Source organism: Podarcis gaigeae (assembly GCF_964106915.1).
Source record: "Podarcis gaigeae genome assembly, chromosome: 2".
Classification (NCBI taxonomy): Eukaryota; Metazoa; Chordata; class Lepidosauria; order Squamata; family Lacertidae; genus Podarcis; species Podarcis gaigeae.
Genome location: NC_139679.1, coordinates 72,245,705 through 72,268,478, shown reverse-complemented (window position 1 = coordinate 72,268,478; position 22,774 = coordinate 72,245,705). Strand labels below are relative to the sequence as shown.

Here is a 22,774-nt window from a genome sequence, read left to right as displayed (position 1 = left end):
GCTGTCAAGTTACCAGCAAATTCATGCTACCACTAGGTATTCCCTAGAGTTTCTGCAACCGAAGATAAGCTGTAATTGTGTTCCTGTATTGACCATCAAATTGTTTACCTGATGTCAGCTTTGTTTAGTGCTGTTAAATCAATAAAGTCTTTAAGCACTGGCTTCTTGCAGAGATGTTGACACATTCAGCACGGGCAACTGCTTTGCACCTAGGGAATGTTTTACTCCATTGCTCAGCACTAAAGCACACTTCCCCTAGATGACCCTCTTGGGAGGAGTGTGGAAGGTGAGCTTCAGTGTGATGCTCTGCAGATAAGCCAAGGAGAGCTCTAGGGTCTAACCGCCTGGGTTTTGTTTTCCCCTGCAGGATGATGCCCGTCAGTTGTTTGCACTCTCTTGCACTGCAGAGGAGCAGGGGATCATGCCAGAGGACTTGTCCAACGTGATCAGGAGGCTGTGGTCAGACAACGGAGTCCAGGCCTGTTTTAATCGTTCCCGAGAGTACCAGCTGAATGACTCTGCTGCATAGTGAGTGACTTCTCCTTGGATATTTTATTTTTGCTGGGGTAAACGTATTCTGAACTTTAAATAGCATTTGAGCCATGCCATTTTGCTCTGTGTGGGGAACCAGTGTGATATAGGGGGCAAGATGTTGCAGACTTGAGTGACTCTCCAAAGCCACTCAATCAGGGCTAAACTAAATGTGACAATTAACAGGCCTACGTACAGTGGTACCTCTAGATACGAACGGGATCCATTCTGGAGCCCCGTTTGCATCTAGAAGCAAACGTAACTAGCAACAGCACGTCTGCGCATGCGCACGTCGCTTTTCGTCGCTTCTGCGTCATTTTGAGCGCCTGCGCATGCACAAGTGGCGAAACCTGGAAGTAACACACTCTGTTACTTCCGGGTTGCCATGGAGCGCAACTCGAACGTGCTCAACCCGAAGCGCAGTCAACCCAAGGTATGGCTGTATGTCTGTTTTAACTGTGGGCAGTTCTGCAAACATTCTTGCCATAGTGGCATTTGTTGTACAGTGGTACCTCGGGATGCGAACGGGATCCGTTCTGAAGCCCCACTTGCATCCAGAAGCAAACGTAACTAGTGATGGCACGTCTGCGCACGTGCGCGTCATTTTTTGGCCACTTCTGCGCATGTGCATGACGTCATTTTGAGCGTCTGCGCGAGCGGCGAAACCCGGAAGTAACGCGCTCCGTTACTTCCAGGTTGCCGCAGAGCGCAACTCGAACGCGCTCAACATGAAGCATATTCAACTCGTGGTATGACTCTATTGGCTGAACTGCTATTCACAATGAGCAGTGAGTTAATTATGCCTCCAGGATGTATAGCTCTTTAAAGCATGGTGGTAGCTGTACTTCCAGCTTTTATTTTGTGTGCCATCATATTCCTCTTTGCTTTGGAAAACCCTCCTGCTAGAAGTCCATGTGCATGCATAAAACTCCCTTTCTAGTGTGACAGAAAGCATGGCTGAGCAGGGTGGCTGGCTCATGCATGAGATACCTGGGGGCCTTGTTACAGGGGCAAAGCTCATCCACATAGTTCCTGTGGGATTGTTGAGGTTGTGTGTTAAGAGTTGGAGGCATGCATGCTTTTCCAGGTTGTGGCCTCAGCCTGCAGCTAATGGAGAAAGGGAACATTCTGTTGATGAAACAGAGAAAGTGGGTGAAACGTTGGCTCTGTGTGGGCCTATTTTATTTTATTTTATTTTTTGTTTTCCAGAAATACTGCTGAGCAGTTCAGACTTTGATTATTTGTTGCCTTTTTACTCATTTGGAATGTCCCACATCTGCCTGTGGAATAGTTATTTAGATTTCGGCGTCAAATGCCGTTTTGTGGCATACGAAAACATAAATATTGTGTCAAAACACAGATGGGCCCGCAGAAACGAGGGATGTTAAAATGAAGAGAGCTATCCAGGCTTTCTGAACAATATATGTTTTCTAAGGGAAGAAAATTATGTTTTGAAATGTGCTTACGCAGCTCATTAACTCTGTAATGAGGCGCCTTTGCCAGTCTCGCAGCCATTGTTAAATGTGTCGACAATTCACTTGCTAAGTTAGCAATGAGCAATCCACTGTCTCCACAATATGCTGGTATTGTTGCCAGCAGACCACCATGCTAAGAGTTGGAGGCTTCCACCACACATGTATACTTTGAAGGGTTCTTCTGTTCTGGATGTCATGCTTAGTGCGAGCACGAGGAGAAAACTTACTGGCTTTTTAAGACGAGCCATCTCAGCCGGTGAGGAAAAGTGTCTGTCTTTCCATTTCAATTGATAAAAAAGAGAGAGAGGAGAGAGGCAGCTGAGACCAACACACCTGTTCCTCTAACAGTGTCTTGGTTTTTCCTCTCAGTTCAGCTTGCATTTCCCAAACACATGCTGTGGCGCTCTGCTTTCTGCTTGTGAGTAATGTGGTGCTTTTATCCTAGGTCGTAAAGAAAACCAAGAGGTCTCTTTTCTTGATGCAGGGTCGAGCAGGTCAACTTGTGTGTTTTTGGAGGGGAGTTTTGCAGAATCCCTGAGGACCTGCCCCTTCAGATAGTCTCTGCTTGCTGTCTAGTAATGCTGCTTAAGGGAAGGCAGTTCGGCAAAGGTCAGAGTATTTATCTGTAGACGAGACTTCTGAGTCAAGTTTCTTAAAAGTCAGGTTAGGAGTAGAAAATAGCATGCTTCCCACCCACTCCCAAGCTAGTTTACGAAGACTGAATGGATCACGCCGTCATGTAACTCTGTGACCCAAGCCTTTGCCACTACCTGTCCACACCACAGGCATTCTGCACCTGACTGCACTTTATCCCCAGGCACAACATGCTTGTTTTAAAGGCCTTTCCAGTGAAGGAAGTTAATTACTTGAGCTTCTGCTCTGCCTTCCTTGACAAAATGTGGTGTGCTAGAGTGTTGCTCTCGTGCAAAAAAATGGACAGGGAACTTGATCTCTTGGTTTTCGTATTTATGCACATGCTTTTTGCTAGCGCGATATTTCCACCTGTATGGCTTTGATTACTATTGACTTGCTGCCTCCCCCCCATTAGATTCTGAACTGTTCTTATAAGAAGATCAGGCAAATTTATGTAAGATAGGTTTGTCAATGGGCATCAGTCGTCATAGCTAAATGGAACCTCCAAGTCCAGGTGCAGTGCTTCAGTTTTAGCTGCCATTAGCATGTAAAGCACATGTGGCCTTAAGAAGAGCCCTGCTAGATCAGACCAAGGGGGCTATCTAATCCAGCATTCTGTTTTGGCCTACCCACAATCAGGGTGTGAAGGCAGCAGCCATCTCTCTTATTTGTTTCCCAGCCTGCTGTTTCTGTTCCTAGGACTGGGGTGCTGCTACCCTGTCATTTAAGGTCTTGTTTGCTAACAATCTCACTGCTTCTCTCAGTCAACTACCTTGGCCTCACAAGAATGAATATTAGAGGGAGGGCCATAGCCCAGTGGGAGAGCATCCGCCTTGCATGCAGAAGGTCCCAGGTTCAGTCCCCAGCATCTCCTGGTAGGGCTTCATGGGAACCCCTGTTTGAAACCCCGAAGAGTCATTGCCAGTCAGTGTAGTAAATACTAAGCTAGATGGACCAAATATATCTGACTCATTGTAAGGTAGCTTCCTATGCTCTCTGAGCGCCCCATGGCAACATCCGAAGGCCTGATCCACTAGCCGCTGGATTGCACCCTGCACCTTGCAAAGTCAGGCCCAGGCTGCCGCTGGGCCCAGCACTGGCAGCTGCCACAAGCAGCTTTGGCTCGCCCAGCACTTCCCGTTGCCATCCCACCACTGCACGTACCTGACCTGAGAGTTGTGGATCGCGGGCTGTACTGGTCAAAACGGGAGCCTCAGCAATTGCTTTCTCTCACTGGAAACAAACCAGGACTACTCCAAGAAAATGTATTTGGCAAAAAGGAGTGTTAGGCCCTGGTGGGCTGCCCCCTTACATGCTTGTGATTGGCCAAGTGGATAGCCAGCCAGTCAGGATTTTTTAAAAACCTGCCCCCCCCCATTTCATCAGTGGCCCCCTAGCCTCATGTTTTGGCCCCCCATTTACACGATTTTCACCTGTTGCCCCATTGGAATATTCTGGGGCCCCCAGTTGGGAAACACTGGACTCGATGACCCTTGGGGTCCCGTCCAGCTCTTCAATCCTATAAAGACAGACTAAAATTGGACACATGGCCCAAGCATTCTAGCCCAACAGCCAAACCAAGAGCATTCTTATTCTTTTTTTAAGTTGCAGTTTGTAAGGTCAAAAAGGGGTGGGGGTGGAGGAGGTTGACTGCCTTGACCTCACAATGGTCAGCTGCTTAGCTGTTGACACTCAGCCAGCTGGGGCTCTGCAAAGGCAAGTGAGAAGCAAGCATGACTGCTTCTTGGAAATCAGGATGTTTGGAGGGTGGGGTTTCCCCTCAAATGTGCCTCGTGCAATGTATCAGACAAAAGGGGACCATTGTAGAGTAAGGAATGGGGAAGCAGCCATGCAATCTTGTAGAAAACCATAGCTCAGTGGTAGATTGCATGCTTAGGTTGCAGAAGGTACCAAGTTCAGTTCTCAGGATTCTAGGTAGTCAGGCTGGAAGGACCTGTGTCTGGGTCCTTAGAGAGCCATTGCCATTCAGCGTAGGCAGAACTGGACCAAGAGCACCTGTGGCCAGACTCTGCCTAAGGCAGATTCCTCTGTTCACCACTGAATGCCAGTTCCGGATGGAAGCAGCCAAAGAAAGTACTGTTGACTTCTTGTCCTACTGTTGGGTTTTCCAGAGATGTCTGGTTGGCACTGTGGGAGGCAGTATGCTAGGCTATCAGTGGACCTTGGATAGATAAGCACGGCTGCCATTCATGTTCATAAAGTAAAGTTGGCAATCACACCTGGTGTTCATAGCTTTGGCCAGTAGTTGCTGGTGCCACTTGGGGCTGGTAGGGCAGAAAGCAGTGAGGCCAACAGGATACAGAGAGAGAGCCAATGATGATACACAGAGACAACTGGATTTGTCCCTCCTTGCTGAGGTCCTACTAAGGAGTAGTAAGCTGGTACCCACTGCCACTCTGTTTTTAAGAAAGAAGGGCAGAAGGTGGGGGCTGGTTGAAGTTGGTGGGCTCACCATTATGGACCAGCCTCCACTGGCTGTGGCTTTTAATTTGATCAGATAAGTGGTGTGGCCAAAGGCTAGGATGGACAGGGAGAGAGGATGCCAAGTAAGAATCAGTTAGAGGATATATGTTACTTAAACACTTGCTCTTCTTATCCCCCTTCCCTTCCCTTCCCCATGCCCCAGACTCCCCTCTTTACGTTTCCGAGCACAATTCAAAGTGTTGGTGCTGACCTTTAAAGCCCTAAACAGCCTCGGTCCAGTATATCTGAAGGAGCGTCTCCTCCCCCATCGTTCTGCCCGGACACTGAGGTCCAGCTCCGAGGGCCTTCTGGCGGTTCCCTCACTGCGAGAGGCCAAGTTACAGGGAACCAGGCAGAGGGCCTTCTCGGTAGTGGCGCCCGCCCTGTGGAACGCCCTCCCATCAGATGTCAAAGCGATAAACATCTACCTGACATTCAGAAGACATCTGAAGGCAGCCCTGTTCAGGGAAGTTTTTAATATGTGATATTTTAATGTATCTTTCATCTTTGTTGGAAGCCGCCCAGAGTGGCTGGGGAAACCCAACCAGATGGGCGGGGTACAAATAATAAATTATTATTATTATTATTATTATTATTATTATTATTATTATTATTATTACTACCATACAGTGGTATCTCGGGTTAAGTACTTAATTCGTTCCGGAGGTCCGTACTTAACCTGAAACTGTTCTTAACCTGAAGCACCACTTTCCACCGGAGCACGATTTCTGTTCTTAACCTGAAGCACTATCTCTGGGTTAGCGGAGTCTGTAACCTGAAGCGTATGTAACCTGAAGCGTATGTAACCCGAGGTACCACTGTATTGTGATGTGTGGATATATTGATCTGAGAAGGGAAAGGGGATTTCCTTATAAAAGATGCATTTGTTTTGCACTCCACAAAGAGCTGGCCTATGGTGAATCGGGTTTGTCCGCTTATATGTACATATCTTTCTTTTCTCCTTTTACTGTTTTCACCTGAGAAATGGCAGAGCAACAGGATGCCTGCTAGGCTAATCAGATGAGCTAAAAATGGGAAAGTTGCCTGGGCCTGAAGTATCCATGCAACCAAGCTAGAGTCCGTGATCAGCAGGGACTGTATGTGAACAGGAAATGTCAGACAAGGAGCCGGGGCTGATAAACAGTGCTGAGGAAACAACTGGGCTCTGTCTAACATCAGAGCTCTGGCTTCAGAGGTGGCAATACTGGGGACAGGACAAATAGAGACAAGTAAACAAAGCATGCAGATAAATGGCGCTTATCAATGGATTATCCCTAGCAAGGGATCATCTCATGACCTGATCAGAGTTAATCCGTTTTAGGCTGCAATCTTGTACCCACTTTGCCTGGGTTGCAATCTCCACTGTACTCTGTGAGCCTTACTTTTGAGTGGATGGGATTAGTCTTCCACTGTTGGTTCCCCTTGTTACGGAGTTTTCAGCTGTTTACTTAATGAGCACCTGTATTGATATTTATGTATATCAAAAGAAGGGCAATATTGAGAAGAACTTGCAGAGGCTAAAAATCTGAAAGTGCAAATTGAAGCAATTTCCTCAGCGGGAGACCTCTGGGAATCAGGATCAACCTTGTTAATTCTGTTGATTCTCCTACTTCCGATAAAAATAGAACACCACATGCCTGGGAGTAAATGGAATTTGGGGGAGGCAGGAAGGTGACTTGATCAAGATAAGATCCACAGTTGTATGAAAGGTAGGCTTTCACCATGTCCCTGGGGATAGCTTGGTAGAACGAGGGGCCTCCATTATCCAGATCTTCTTGTTTTACAAACATGTTTACTTCCAAACTCCACACGTAGCAGAAGGATAATATCTCTTATATTCACTATCATTATTCCACATGCCCAATATGCAAAATGATTGAATACTTTTCGATCTTTATCATCCAGCTACCTACCCCCATGAGTTTGTCAGTGGCATTCAATTTTAAAGATGGGGAGATTGAAGATAGGGGCCTCCTTCACATGTAAAGCTGGGATAGCTCAGTTGGTACAGCATGAGACTCTTTATCCCAGGGTTGTGAGTTCAAGCCCCACATTGGACAGATCATTCTTGCATTGCAGGGCGTTGGACTAGATGACCATTGTGGGCCCTTCCAACTCTACAATTCCACAATTCCTTGAAATGGCATACACCCACACACAGCAGCCTTGCTCCTTCATTCTTGTAAGCAAATAAAGCAAGCCTGGGTTTAGCACTTAACCCGGTGCTTCTGTGCAAATTGTGAAATGGAAGCCATTTCCCTTTAAAACCATGGATCCTGGCTTCGTTTGCTGCTTTTGCGTAGAGATGAGCAAACTGGCAGGAAAGGAGAAGCCTGTGGGTGATTGCCACTCATACACGTCCTGGCTTATCAAACCCAGAGATTTGGCTTAGCGTTATATGCAAATGCTGCCAATGACTCACCCAAGATGTTTGAGTTGTCTTCACTGACATCTGTAGAAATAGTAAAAAATAAATAAAAAAAATAGAAAAATGTATCCAAATCTATTGTAGGCAGCATTTCTACAGCATGGTGTTGGTTTTTTTTGGGGGGGGGGTGTGTGTGCATGTATGTACCTGTGCATGGATGCTTATGTATGTAGAGATAGTTGAGGAAAAAACACAACATTTCCTAGGAAGGACAAGGAGGGAGAGCTAGTTCTAAAGCACAGGAGGCTGATAGTGCTGGATGGTTGAAGACGATGCTTCTTCTTGTTTCTCTTATTTCTTCTGCTTAGAGCTGAGCTGAAATTTCCCAGAAGACATTTTGCTGAGTTTCTGAGATCTCCGCAGCCCCCCCCCCCCCGCGTCACAAAAAATCTCTGCAGGATTGTCTTCAAACATTATTTGCCATGTTTCAGTGGCATTTGCCATTCCCGCCCCAAACACACACAGTGTCCCAGAACAGCACTAAATTTGAAGCATTGTGCAGGGTGCCACCACCCACACTTCCAGTGGTGCAAAAACAAAACAAAACAGGGGGGAGAAATAGAAAGAAGTTGTGCTGCTGCTGCTGCTAACATTAACCCTAATGGTGAGCCCCACCCCTGATAAATCTCTCCTATTGAATAAATTTTGGTGGAGGAGTCCTCACTGCTTTATCTGTGCGCTAGCAGGTTGACATAGAGAGTTTGGAGAGACCTTTTGCTTACTATTCTACTCTGCTAGTCAGGAGGTGGATCATCCCAGAGGGGTGTTCTGTTTGCTTCCCTCTGTTTCCACTTTATTGAAAGAGAAAGTGCATCATTAACATCAGTGATGACATTTAAATATTGTGTGTGTGTGTGTGTGTGTGTGTGTGTGTGTGCACGTACATGCATGCGCATGTGCACACACGCACAGATGCACGTGTTAGTCAACTGTTTGCTGCTTTTTAGAACGGCCACTTGGGGCATTTAAAATTTCTCATCGGATCCCTGGAATGAAAACGTCGTAGCTTTAATAAGCTATTATATTTGCTGACATCAGGGGGTACTGCTTTCTTTTCTAGGTGTGCACGTATTTAATAAGTTCATTTGTTTTCTAACCTGCTTTTTGGTTTCAAGAGCTCCCTGTGTAACATGGCGCTGGGGAATCTTTTCCGTGTGCGCACACACACTGCTTTTGTGATCACAGTGACAGATAGACTGATTTCATAGTAATAATTTGCTTCTTTTTATGAGCTGGCATTTTGTGGTTCTTTCAGACTGATTGTGGCATGAGCTTTTTGTTCAGTACAGACCATTTCTTCTACATCAGGGTGGAGTGGGGACTTTTTCAGCCCAAGGGCCACATTCCTGTCTGGATGGGCTTCTGAGGGCCACATGCAGGGTCAGAGGCAGAAGCAGGCAGTGTAACCAGTGTAAATTATACCTCATACAGTAGACTAGTGTACACACACAACCTTGATTTTTTCCATCCTGGAAGCCAAGAGCAATTGTCAGAATTCGAGAGCACACATTCCAGGCAGGTACAAGGATGTAAGGAAGGATGTGAAGCAGCCACGGTGAGGGAGTTGGTCTGGGGAGGGGATTTGGTGAGGGGAGATTCCTGAGGTCTAGATAGAGATGTTTGGAGGACCTTATTTGGAGCGTGAGGTTCCCCACCCCTGCTATAGATGTATTAAGTGAATTGGGAAGATGTTATATTTGATAGGCAAGGAAGGTAGAACATGCAGCGGTGGGTAGCACCACATACAGAAAAAGACAGGCAGCAGGTTTGCTTCGTTGTAAATGTTGTTCTCCAGATGTGGTTTAAAATCAGTCACACTCTTCACCCACCTTGAAGTTCTCAGCACCTGGCTGTTTGCTTGGGGGGGTTTGTGGTGGTGGTGGTGGTGTTTTGCAAGAAGTTTTTAATTAATACAGAATCAAAAGTGCAAATAAGAAAGAACATAACCAAAATTACAAAACATGGGAGAACTGCAAAAGTTGCAGATACAAAACAAGAGAGCAGGTAGTATAAAAAGCAAAAGCAAAACGTGATGCCACAAATTCACAATTTGTCACGAGGAGAGAGTTTTTGTATATCTGAATTTGGCACATAAGAAATAAAATCCCATCAAATGTTTTAAAAATGTTCTGCGTCTTCCTTACCTTTAGAAACACCATTTGCTAGTTGTTTCTCTGCAATGGCTGCAGTTTCCACATATTTTGGTGCTGCAAAGAAAGGTGCAAGTCCTGTGATGTCTTCCTTTTTGTGGGGTTTGAGTTTTGATCTGAGTTCTTGGATGTCTTGTCTCTCTGCCTGCCTATGGAAGGGCCTCTCTACTTCTTAAAATTTTGCACCCAGCTTGACGGCCTAGCGGACCAACCCACATGTGTGTATTACTCTTGAAGAGGGTGTGAGTAAGCGTTCCTCTGTTTTTCTCTACTTTTAGGTCTAGGAAAAAGAGGGCATCTCTCCAGAACACCAAAACAAACTCTCTCCCCCCCCCCCTGCTTAAAACCCTGCTTTGGGGGTACTCTGGCCACAGCTTCCCCAAGATGTTTGTGAGCCAAGACTTAGTCTTTTAATAGGAGACCCGCAGTTGCCACCCCCTCAGTTCCTGTTGTTCTGCCTGTGAATAATGTTTCGTGTTCCCTGTTTAGCTGCTTAACAGTCAAATGCTGCCCTTGAAATTGCTGGTGAGAATGTTTTGTGTAGGCATTTCCACAGTCACTTATCTGTTCGTTTTAAAATAGGAGTAGGAAGGATTCGTTGTCTTCATATCCTCTTCCAAAAGAACTTGGATGAACTTACTCTGGCCAACAGCCACCCAGCTGGGCTAAGTTCCTCACAGAGGAAGAAGGGCCGTGAGCATAGAGCTCCTGCTACACACTTGTCAACAAATTAAGTTGCTTCTATGATTCTATCCTATGAATTAGTGCCAACTCCAGGGTATCAGGGGCCCTTGGACAAAATGCCCTCAAAGGGCTCTTCGCCATAAGTAACCCATTTCATGGCCGGTTCCTGTTTGCTTGCCTTCTGTGTGTGGGTGCATTCTGCACCATTGCTGATGGGACCAAGACCAACGGGGTTCGGTTTCCTTCCTCTTTGTTCTGGTCCAAGAATAGGCGGTTTTCAGGCTTGTTGGATCTCCTTTGTTTTGGACCAGAAACCTGAGAGCCACCAACCAGAGCCAGGAACGTAAGTCATACACTTATAATTAAAGAATTTGGGGTCTAGACGTTTTGGGGTAGATTTGAGTAGCAGGACTGAATAGAACTTGCAGTCCTTCCTCATAGAAATCCACTCCTGGTTATTGCCCCAAGCGCTCTTCATTTTGGCAGTATAGTTGAGGACAGGAGGGAGATAACCTGTTGTTGTTGTTGCTGCTGCTCAGCTGTTTGGATGGGATTCAGAAAGCCTTGCTCATTGACTGCGAATCATCCAGAGATCTATCAGTACATCCCGAAGGGCTCTGGGATTTGGCACTGGGCCGTTGTTGGGCGTGTGGGCATTGGCTGGTTCCCAGAAGTGCCAGTTCCTGACGTTACAGTGTCCAGAATATCAAAAGTAGAATACGATCTGCCTAGTCCTGTATTTCGTCTCTTGACACTAGCAGACAGTATCTTCATAGGTAGGTTCATAGAAAAGGTGTTCGAAAGCTAGAAAGAAATCTATCTGATGTCATGAGCAGACCTTTCTATTGGGAGAAATGCTTGGACCCATGGACCTCACTATCTCCATGATTTTAAAAGTTTGATATACTTTAATAGAAGGGATGCGGGTGCCACTGTGGGTTAAACCACAGAGCCTAGGGCTTGCCGATCAGAAGGTTGCGGTTCGAATCCCCGCGATGGGGTGAGCTCCCGTTGCTCAGTCCCTGCTCCTGCCAAGCTAGCAGTTCGAAAGCATGTCAAAGTGCAGGTAAATAAATAGGTACCGCTCTGGCGGGAAGGTAAACGGCGTTTCTGTGCACTGTTCTGGTTCGCCAGAAGCGGCTTAGTCATGCTGGCCACATGACCCGGAAGCTGTACGCCGGCTCCCTCAGCCAGTAAAGCGAGATGAGCGCCGCAACCCCAGAGTTGGCCATGACTGGACCTAATGGTCAGGGGTCCCTTTACCTTTACCTTTAATAATATTTGCTGCACGATGTCCCCACCCCCCACCCCAGCTCCCCAGCTTAGAAACAGAATGTAAAACACAAGTATTGGCTATGTAGGGTCCATACATGTACAAGCCAGTGCTTTGTTCCTATTTGTTCTCCCCCATTCAATATGCGTGTGAGTGGCAATGGGGGGGGGGATTGGTTGTTAATGTTTATGGATTTTTAAAGGGAAATTGGCAACTGTATGCACGATTACCCATTTTAATTTATGGTGTCTGCTTGTGTTTTGTAATTGGGCGTCTGTATTTGAATGCAGAGCATCTTGTAAGAAGCAGTCCTTCAGAGATGAAGGGGCTGATCTAAATTACTGGCACCCCGGGGGAAGCAAAGCATCTGGCGGCCTCAGCACATAGCTGGTGGGCTGTGTTCAGGTCGGTGCATCACAAGGTCTAGGCTTGTTCCATGTGCTCAAGACTATTTACATATATCATTTCACTCATCCTTACAAGAATCCTGTAAGCTTGGCCTGCATTGTCTCTGCTATGCTACATAATGGAGTGGGCTGGGCTGGGCTGGTAGACTGAAGTTACAGAGCTTTCCTGACCCTTCTTTCATTGTGACTTCTGCACATTTAACTTGGGCATAACATCTGAATTTGCTCTTTCAGAAGTGAGACTTCTTTGCAGCTCTTCACAATTTGATCAGCCAAACCTTTGATTTAGGGGCCTCTTTATAAATTCAATCTCATTTTGTTTCTTACACTCAGGTAGCCATTTGGTTTCTTGCCAGTTGGAAGTGACCTCATTTTGTTACCTCCGTTCGTGCAGCTTCTTATAAAAGACCACCACGACTTCCATCACAGTTTGAATAGTTAGAAATCAGATCGGCATTACATTGAGGTGCAATCAGGAGCCAATTTCGGTAGTGTGGTATACTAGCAATAATAAACCTTTAAGTACCTCTTCAGCTGCAGTTCTCAAATGTTTCACTTGATTGATTGGAAAGTTTCTTGCCCAGAAGCATGCCTAAGACTAAAAGATATTTGTTACTCTTAGAGTCCTGGAGTTCTTTTCCTCTCTGTTCCTAACCCACCCTCCAAATGAAAAACCCAAGTGCTTTTCAGTTTTGCCGTTCTGTCCTGATAACTGTGAGTGCTTCTGCAAAAGAGCTTTCATTAATCCAGGGTGAAACCAAAACCATGAAAGCTAATTTTATTACTTAAAACAACGGATGGGGAACTTGTGGCCCTCCAGATGTTCCAAATCCCATCATTCCTGAAGACTGGCCATGTTCTAAGGCTGGAAAACCAGACAAATAACATACAAACTTTCAATTCATATGTAGATGAAATATTCATGAGATTGAAGAAAAGTGCATTTTTCTGCTTTCAAAATCCAATTTTCTCACCCCCTTTTTTGACAGAATTGTCTTTTTCAGAGTGTCATTGTGCCTGTGGTACATCTCCCCAAAGTTGTCTTTCTCCTCTCATTCTGATTTTGAAGTGAAATGAAGATTCATTGGTGTGTATAAAGCATGATGGACCAGATTCAGCTAACCAGCCCTCTTGGCAGAAGCCCACCCAATGTGTTCCATTTGCAAAGCTGGGTTTCCCCCTGCCCCCCCCCCAATGATTCTGGGAAGGTAGGTCAGGAGAACTCCCAGAACAGAGCTAACGGAGGAGATGAGAGATGGTTCCACCAGGCAAGCAAGAAATGCTTCTGCTGATGGAGTGATCTCCTTAGGGCTATGTTGAATTCCTCCCATATTTCCTATACTCTTTCATGTCTCCCAGCTTCCTCTTCCAAGACTGTCATAAAAAATGGAGGACCATACAACCCTTAATTGATAGAAATACAGTCATCAAGATGCTTTAACATTCTGTCTAGTTCCCTTGGGCAGAATGAGGGGAGATTCACAGCCAAAACACCATCAGAATCTAACTGGTACATTATTTTTTTTAAAGATACACCATCCAGGGTTCCACTTCATAGGATTTAAGAATGTTTGGCATTTTTTTTAATTTCTGCTTTCCGAAAGACAAGTGGGAAGCACTGATTTCCTAGTTTTCATTTTGTTTGGCGTGTCTTAATTATTCAGATGTGTCAGTGTACGGTTGAATTGCTTTCAAATTTATTTTTTCAAAGCACTCCTCAGTGGAGATAGGGTGCCATTAGCTGTGTTGAATGGGTGGCTTAAGCAGATTGCACGATGGGTTTGATAGTTAACTGCAACATCCTGATTCACCCAACGTTTCTCATCTTCAGCAGCAGAGACCTGACATTTTTGAAGGAAAAGAGATGTAAAAGGAATATGAAATGTCTTGGTCAAAATCGTTCAAATGATGCAAATAAAAGCTGTGATCAGAAACAACAAACAAACAAACTCACCATTCTCTTTTCAGGATATTTTAATAAATTAAACAGTGGGAAGAGGAGGGGGAGTGTAACCGTTCCATAAATCAAGCAAAAGGGCAGCTTGCAGATCACAAACCTCTAGCTCTTCAGCCAAGGAAAGGGAAGCTGGGGGGCTGCCATTCCCCCTTGTTGTTGTTGTTTAGTCGTTTAGTCCTGTCCGACTCTTTGTGACCCCATGGACCAGAGAACGCCAGGCACCTCTGTCCTCCACTGCCTCCCGCAGTTTGGTCAAACTCATGCTGGTAACCTCGAAAACACTATCCAACCATCTCGTCCTCTGTCGCCCCCTTCTCCTTGTGCCCTCCATCTTTCCCAACATCAGGGTCTTTTCCAGGGAGTCTTCTCTTCTCATGAGGTGGCCAAAGTACTGGAGCCTCAGCTTCACGATCTGTCCTTCCAGTGAGCACTCAGGGCTGATTTCCTGAAGAATGGATACGTTTGATCTTCTTGCAGTCCATGGGACTCTCAAGAGTCTCCTCCAGCACCATAATTCAAAAGCATCAATTCTTCAGCGATCAGCCTTCTTTATGGTCCAGCTCTCACTTCCATACATCACTACTGGGAAAACCATAGCTTTAACTATACGAACCTTTGTTGGCAAGGTGATGTCTCTACTTCTCAAGATGCTGTCTAGGCCTGTCATTGCCCTTCTCCCAAGAAGCAGGCGTCTTTTAATTTCGTGGCTGCTGTCACCATCTGCAGTGATCATGGAGCCCAAGAAAGTAAAATCTCTCACTGCCTCCATTTCTTCCCCTTCTATTTGCCAGGAGGTGATGGGACCAGTGGCCATGATCTTCGTTTTTTTTATGTTGAGCTTCAGACCATATTTTGCGCTCTCTTCTTTCACCCTCATTAAAAGGTTCTTTAATTCCTCCTCACTTTCTGCCATCAAGGTTGTGTCATCTGCACATCTGAGGTTGTTGATATTTCTTCCGGCAATCTTAATTCCGGTTTGGGATTCATCCAGCCCAGCCTTTCGCATGATGAATTCTGCATATAAGTTAAATAAGCAGGGAGACAAAATACAGCCTTGTCGTACTCCTTTCCCAATTTTGAACCAATCAGTTGTTCCATATCCAGTTCTAACTGTAGCTTCTTGTCCCACATAGAGATTTCTCAGGAGACAGATGAGGTGATCAGGCACTCCCATTTCTTTAAGAACTTGCCACAGTTTGCCGTGGTCGGCACAGTCAAAGGCTTTTGCATAGTCAATGAAGCAGAAGTAGATGTCTTTCTGGAACTCTCTAGCTTTCTCCATACAGTGGTACCCCGCAAGACGAACGCCTCGGAAGACGAAAAACTCGCTAGACGAAGGAGTTTTTCGTTTTCTTAGCCGCTTCGCAAGACGCATTTCCCTATGGGCTTGCTTCGCAAAACGAAGCTTGCCCCGCAAGCTCCGGGGATAGCGGGGAAGCGCAGCGTGTCTTCCCCGCTGTCCCCAGACCTCTTTTGAACCAAGGGGCGGCAACGGGGAGAAGATCACTTCTCCCCGTTGCCAGCCCCGCAATCTCCGGGGACAGAGACCCCGGACCCCTTTTGAACCAAGGGGCGGCAACGGGGAGAAGCGATCTTCTCCCCGTTGCTGCCCCTTGCTTCAAAAGAGGGGACAGAGGGGAAGGCGCGCACGCCTTCCCCTCTGTCCCCGGAGATTGCGGGGCAGGCAACGGGGAGAAGCAATCTTCTCCCCGCTGCCCCTTGCTTTAAACAGGTCCGGGGACAGAGGGGAAGGCGTGCGGCGCTTCCCCTCTGTCCCCGGACGGTCTCCATAGGAACGCATTGATTGATTTTCAATGCATTCCTATGGGAAACCGTGCTTCGCAAGACGAAAAACTCGCAAGAAGAAAAAACTTGCGGAACGAATTAATTTCGTCTTGCGAGGCACCACTGTAATCCAGCGCATGTTTGCAATTTGGTCTCTGGTTCCTCTGCCTCTTCTAAATCCAGCTTGCACTTCTGGGAGTTCTCGGTCCACATACTGCTTGAGCCTTCCTTGTAGAATTTTAAGCATAACCTTGCTAGCGTGTGAAATGAGTGCAGTTGTGCGGTAGTTGGAGCATTCTTTGGCACTGCCTTTCTTTGGGATTGGGATGTAGACTGATCTTCTCCAATCTTCTGGCCACTGCTGTGTTTTCCAAACTTGCTGGCATATTGAGTGTAGCACCTTAACAGCATCATCTTTTAAAATTTTAAATAGTTCAGCTGGAATACCATCACTTCCACTGGCCTTGTTATTTGCAGTGCTTTCTAAGGCCCATTTGACTTCACTCTCCAGGATGTCTGGTTCAAGGTCAGCAACCACACTACCTGGGGTATACGAGACATCCATTTCTTTCTGATGTCTTCTGCTTCTGTTAGGTCCTTTCCACTTTTGTCCTTTATTATGGAAATCTTTGTACGAAATGTTCCTTTCATATCTCCAATTTTCTTGAACAGATCTCTGGTTCTTCCCATTCTATTGCTTTCCTCTATTTCTTTGCATTGCTCGTTTAAGAAGGTCTTCTTGTCTCTCCTTGCTATTCTTTGGAAATCTGCATTCAATTTCCTGTATCTTTTACTATCTCCCTCGCATTTTGCTTGCCTTCTCTCCCCCGCTATTTGTAAGGCCTCATTGGACAGCCACTTTGCTTTCTTGCATTTCCTTTTCATTGGGATGCTTTTCGTTGCTGCCTCCTGTATAATGTTACGAGCCTCCATCCATAGTTCTTCAGGCACTCTGTCTACCAAATCTAAATCCTTAAACCTGTTCCTCACTTCCACTGTGTATTCATAAGGGATTTGACTTAGATTGTATCTTACCGGCCCAGTGGTTTTTCCTACTTTCTTCAGTTTAAGCTTGAATTTTGCTATAAGAAGCTGATGATCTGAGCCACAGTCAGCTCCAGGTCTTGTTTTTGCTGACTGTATAGAGCTTCTCCATCTTTGGCTGCAGAGAATATAATCAATCTGATTTTGATGCTGCCCATCTGGTGATGTCCATGTGTAGAGTCATCTCTTGTGTTGTTGGAAAAGCGTGTTTGTGATGACCAGCTTGTTCTCTTGACAGAACTCTATTAGCCTTTGCCCTGCTTCGTTTTGATCTCCAAGGCCAAACTTGCCAGTTGTTCCTTTTATCTCTTGACTCCCTACTTTAGCATTCCAATCCCCTATAATGAGAAGAACATCCTTCTTTGGTGTCTATAAGGTGTTGTAAGTCTTCATAGAATTGTTCAATTTCAGTTTCTTCAGCACCAGTAGTTGGTGCATAAACTTGGATTACTGTGATGTTAAAAGGTCTGCCTTGGATTCGTATCGAGATCATTCTATCATTTTTGAGATTGCATCCCAGTACAGCCTTCGCCACTCTTTTGTTGACTATGAGGGCCACTCCATTTCTTTTGCGGGTTTCTTGCCCACAGTAGTAGATATGATGGTCATCCGAACTGAATTCACCCATTCCCATCCATTTTAGTTCACTGATGCCCAGGATGTCAATATTTATTCTTGCCATCTCATTTTTTACCACCTCCAACTTACCCAGGTTCATGGTTCTTACATTCCAGGTTCCTATGCAATATTTTTCTTTACAGCATTGGACTTTCCTTTCGCTTCCAGACATATCCGCAACTGAGCGTCCTTTTGGCTTTGGCCCAGCCGCTTCATCAGCTCTGGATCTACTTGTACTTGCCCTCCGCTCTTCCCCAGCAGCATGTTGGACGCCTTCCGACCTGAGGGGCTCATCTTCCAGCATCATAACTTTTATATGCCTGTTGTATTTTTCAATGGAGTTTTCTTGGCAGAGATACTGGAGTGGCTTGCCGGTTCCTCCTCCAGGTGGATCACGTTTGGTCAAAACTCTCCACTATGACCTGTTCATCTTGGGTGCCCTGCTCGGCATAGTTCATAGCTTCTCTGAGTTCTTCAAGCCCCTTCGCCACGGCAAGGCAGTGATCCATGAAGGGGCCATTCCCCCTTACATCTCTGTAAGATTTCTCAAGAATGGAAGGCTGATGATCTGACTAATTATGAAAGTTCCCATGCAGCTTATTTTAGTTGTCCAGGTTTCTCTTTCATATCACTATACAAGTCAGAGAAAGTTGACATTTGGCTTTCCTCCCCCTTCATCAACCTTTCCACAGTAAATGCATTCAGGTTGTGTGCAGGCCAGAAGTGTTGCATTTGTCCCTACAGAGTCAAAAAACATTATTTTGCGTATTGCGTGATCTGAGCTACAGTCTGTTTTATGCCTCTGAGCTCTGCAAGTATAACAGTTTCCTGGGAGAGTTTTATTGTGATGGTGAGTGGCTTCACTGCTGCTCTTAATATCCTGACCAAATTATTCTGTCTGCCTTGGTACATTTGGAGGAAGTGGATCCAGGAGTGTAATGGTTTGGTCAGCTTCATCAAAGCACTGAAATCTTTTTTGAGCTCTTTCTGCACATGCTGCTCAGACGGTTTGAATGTGTGGGCAAATCCAGGAGGTGTGCCAATTTATGACGATTCTCTTTCCAGTTTGCTTCCTGAGTTAGCAAAGTCATGGTAACATAATGCTTTAGAAAGTGCACCTATTCTTGCTCTTGCATTCTGCAAAAGCTCTCATATTGTGGACCTTTTCAAGATAAGCAGCACAAAGTCATTACTAACAATCCAAAATCTCTTATGGATTGTGTAGTTTGGTCCTTCAAAATTGGATTTCCCAGCTCTCCCAACAGCTGTTTATAGTTGCTTGGAAAAAGTAATTGATTGCATATGTAAAGGTTTGTATGCAAGTTGTTCACAGGTCAGGAGAGTCATAGTTTGTTTTATTTTTGTCTGTTTTATCCACAAAAGTATAACCTGCCTTTCGGTGGAGATTCCTCAAGGCGGAATCCATACCAACATAAACAGAATCAGCCATACCAACATAAGCAGAATATTACAGTAAGGTAGAGCTATTTTAAAACCCATTATACTACAGGTGACCCACTGTTCCCGACATAAATGCTTTTATCTATTTTTGCCTATTAGAGATTTGCCTATTAGAGATTAAGAGTTTAGGTAACTTGGGGTTTTTCTTAGCTTTGTTTTGGGAAGATTTGGAGGAATAGGGCTGTTTACTGCACATATTTTTGGGTTACCAATTTTTCACACATTCTCCATTTGTGCCCTTAGTAACAGCATAAGATTAGGGAAATTAGCAGGTGAAGGTTTTATCGGCACAGGGATAAAATCAAGTGAAAGTGTTCCCTCACTAAGTATCTGCATGTCAGGCCTATGCTAAGCCAGACCATGGACTGCTCTGACCCTGCCTCTTGTCATGCACCCTGTCTGCTCAGACTCTGACCTTGGACTGGCCCTGGACCACATTGTCTACATTGGTGTGACTTCTGGCAAGTCCCCTGGTTACTCAGTGAGAGTAGGGCTGGAAGAGAGAAGCACAACTCTAAGAAAATGTGCGTGCATGTCTTGTTGTGAAAGCCCATTGAGAAGGGAGCCTACATCGTGCCCTTGCGCTCCAGGTAACCACTTGGGGAGAAGTGTCCATGCGCATGTGTGAAGTGATAACGCACACATACCCCTCTCCTTTGCCTGGCTCTGTGATTTGTAATTGCATGTACTGGAAACTGAGAGAAAGCAGAGGGTTTGTCTGTTAACAGAAGCTTGTAAGCTCATTAGTGTAGACCTCCCTGGTTGCCATGAGGTTTACTTGTAGTTGTTCAAAGGATGTTTCTCTTCCCACCGCCCCCGGCAACTCGCTTGCTTCATTCTGGATTCTACTGAGCTTAGAGACATTGCTTGCACTAGCTGAGATTTCTGAAGAACCTAAAAATAATCGGGCAGTCAGCTGCCTGATACTTGGCAATTTTCAGTGAGATTTGGCAATGCAAGGAACACCTGAAGTGGGCATGTTTGGAGATGTCAGCTGATAGATCTTACTTACTAAATAGACAGGACAAATAAGGTGTGGCATAGCAGAAGGCCTGGAATTCAACATCGTGCTGTGATGAAGGTTCTGTCTGCGAAAGCATTCCACTTACCCTGATGGAATTATCCCCATCCTCCAACACCCAAAACTGTTCTGGGGTTCTTTCAATGCCCCCAGAGCCAGTTTCAGGGGGAGGTGGGGAAGCTGCATTCCACAAGTGGAAGTCCTTGAAATGGGGCTTCCATTGATGAGGCTCCCTGGGTGAATCTCTCCTAGAGTTTATAATTCCTGGTTTGCCACTTGCAGGTTGCTGTGCTGCAGAATTTTGCAGCTGTTTGGCGTCCCTTTTGAGCACTTTTTTTCTGGGGGGGGGGGGAGAAACCAACCTGTCAGAACTAGGGAAGTTAGACCTTAATTTATTTTGGAGGGCATAATTTCATATGCTGGGAAGCTTTGGTGGGAGAAGGAAGAATGAGCTGCCCTTCAGTATGCCTGTAAATGTAAAAAGGTAGCCCTGTTTTCCTATTCTATCTTACGACCTCTTTTGTCACCTTTGCTCTCATCGTGAGCTTTTGGGCAGGAACTTGTGCAATTCTTTCTTTAAATAGATATAAATATTAGTAATAATATTTTTTAAACACTATGGCAATTAGTAACAACATACCCAATTAGTATACATTGTGTCTTACAAAGCTTCAGAATCAAAACAAGGAGGGCAGGTCCCTGTCCAAAGGATAGCATGGTTTCCTCTTCCTTAATGTGACTGTGTATCTTGCTGAGGGCAGCAGGAGATGGATGGCTGTGGTTGTTGTTGTTGTTAAACTGTTATTTTTTAAATTTATATGTCACCCTTCATCCAAAGATCAGAAGATGGTTTACACAAGAAAAACAAATTGCATAACATAATAATAACACCCCCCCCACACACACATTTAGAAGGTGATAGATTGTTTAATAGCCAAGGCCTGGCTGAAGAGGAATTTTTTCACCTGGGGCCTTCCTGGGGAGAGCATTTCACAAACAGGGAGCCACTACAGAAAAGGCCCTTTCTCGTGTTGCCACCCGCCAAGGTACACAAAGAAGGGCCTCAGATGATGATGATTGTAGGGTCCGGGTCAGTTCATATGGGCAGAGGCCGTCCTTGGAAGGCTACAGTTGCTGAGGTCCACAAGGATCCTCTGTTGAATCCAAACTAGCAAATATATACTTTTGATTCAAAGCTCTATTCAGTTTGAGCATACAAACAACCCCCTATGACCCATCATGGCATGCTTCATAATAATATACAAGACTTTTAAGCTTTGCATATTTATGTTTGTGATTTGCAGAGCTTTGGGAAGCTGTGTTTACATGGAAATTGTCTTGTTGACACTTTAATAGAGCAGAGATTTGTGCTTCTTAACGTTAGTTAGGAAGCCTTTCTCATCTCTAAGCCATTTGCAAAGTGTTATTTGTCATCTCTTCTTTGCTTCTGAGCTAACCAGGATGAGAATTCTCACTGGAATGTGGTCCCGAATTGAAGGGGAGGGGAGGGGAAAGGGCTTGTGTTAGCTTGAAATTGAGAGAGACTGTACGCATGATCATGTACCCTAGCTGAAGAACTTATGCAATTCTCACCCTGCCTGTGGCTGTTGCTTCCTGTTTTTGCAATATGTGTAATCTCCAGCAGTCATATAACAGATGAATTAATGTGTGTGATACAATCAGATCTTCGGTTTAAAGGGGTTACAGAATGAGCCCAGCCCAGTGAATTTTCTGACCAGAGTCATATTGGCAGAGTTGGGTGTGAAGAACCCGCATCATCCCCCTCCAGCCACGCACCCACCAAATTAAAACCTAGTAGTTAATCAATAAGGCTTCATTGATCTCCTTGCTGACAGAGACACATGGTGTCTTGAAAGCAGGTTTAATGTGGCATGAGCTTTCATGGGTAAGCGCTTACTCTGCAGCAGAGAACGTGGCCCTTTGTCATAATTGACATATTTCAGGCTTTAAGCCAGGCACCCCCAACTCAGCCCTCCAGATGTTTTGGGACTACAATTCCCATCATCCCTGGCCACTGGTCCTGTTAGCTAGGGATGGTGGGAATTGTATTCCCAAAACATCTGGAGGGCCGAGTTTGGGGATGCCTGCTTTAAGCTATCTCAGTAATGATTATTCCATAAGTTTATTTAAACTGATTAGATTTATATGCCACCTTATACAGAAATCTTGGTTCACAGGATAAAAATAACAAGTTGAAAATTAAATGCAATAGGAGTATAATACATTAAAATACAGCACAAACCTGTTGTGGCCAGGGTGTTCAGATCCGTTCCTATTCTTCATCTGTACAAAAGGGATCACAAAATGTTTGGCCATGCTCAGAATCAAGGGATTCAGGATCCAGCCAGGAACACACACATACCCCAGGTGGTTTTAAAACCTTAAGATGGTTTCTGATAAGTGTCCCACTTTTCATCATGTAGAACTGCCTCACTTTGTGCATGTGCCCCCTTCCCTTCTACTGCATTGCATAGACCCTCATGTGCTCCATTAGTCAACAAAAGAGGTTTAAAGACTCTCTCTAGGCAAATCTTTAAAAAGTAGTATAAACACAGAGGACTGGGAAACACTGGTTTGCGAGTGCTCAAATTGGAGAACAGTCTTTACCGAAGGTGTCGTGGGCTTTGAAGATGCTCGAACTCTGGACGAAAGGGAGAAAGGTGCTAAGAGGAAGGCATGTTTGGCAAACCAATACCATGATCAACTCCCACCCGGAAACCTATGTCCCCACTGTGGAAGGACGTGTGAATCTAGAATTGGCCTCCACAGTCACTTACGGACTCACTGTTAAGAATGTGTTCC

At 45.3% G+C, this 22,774-nt stretch overlaps 1 protein-coding gene across 2 annotated transcripts in view; it reads left to right on the top strand.

Annotated features, from left to right (window-relative positions):
• GNAI2 (G protein subunit alpha i2) overlaps nt 1-22,774 on the top strand; it is a 127,455-nt gene that overhangs the window by 82,947 nt on the left and 21,734 nt on the right. For both annotated transcript variants that reach the window (XM_083726644.1, XM_083726645.1), the window contains exon 4: nt 368-528. In XM_083726644.1, coding sequence (XP_083582770.1) covers nt 368-528 — 161 coding nt within the window. The remainder of the gene's footprint in view (nt 1-367; nt 529-22,774) is intronic.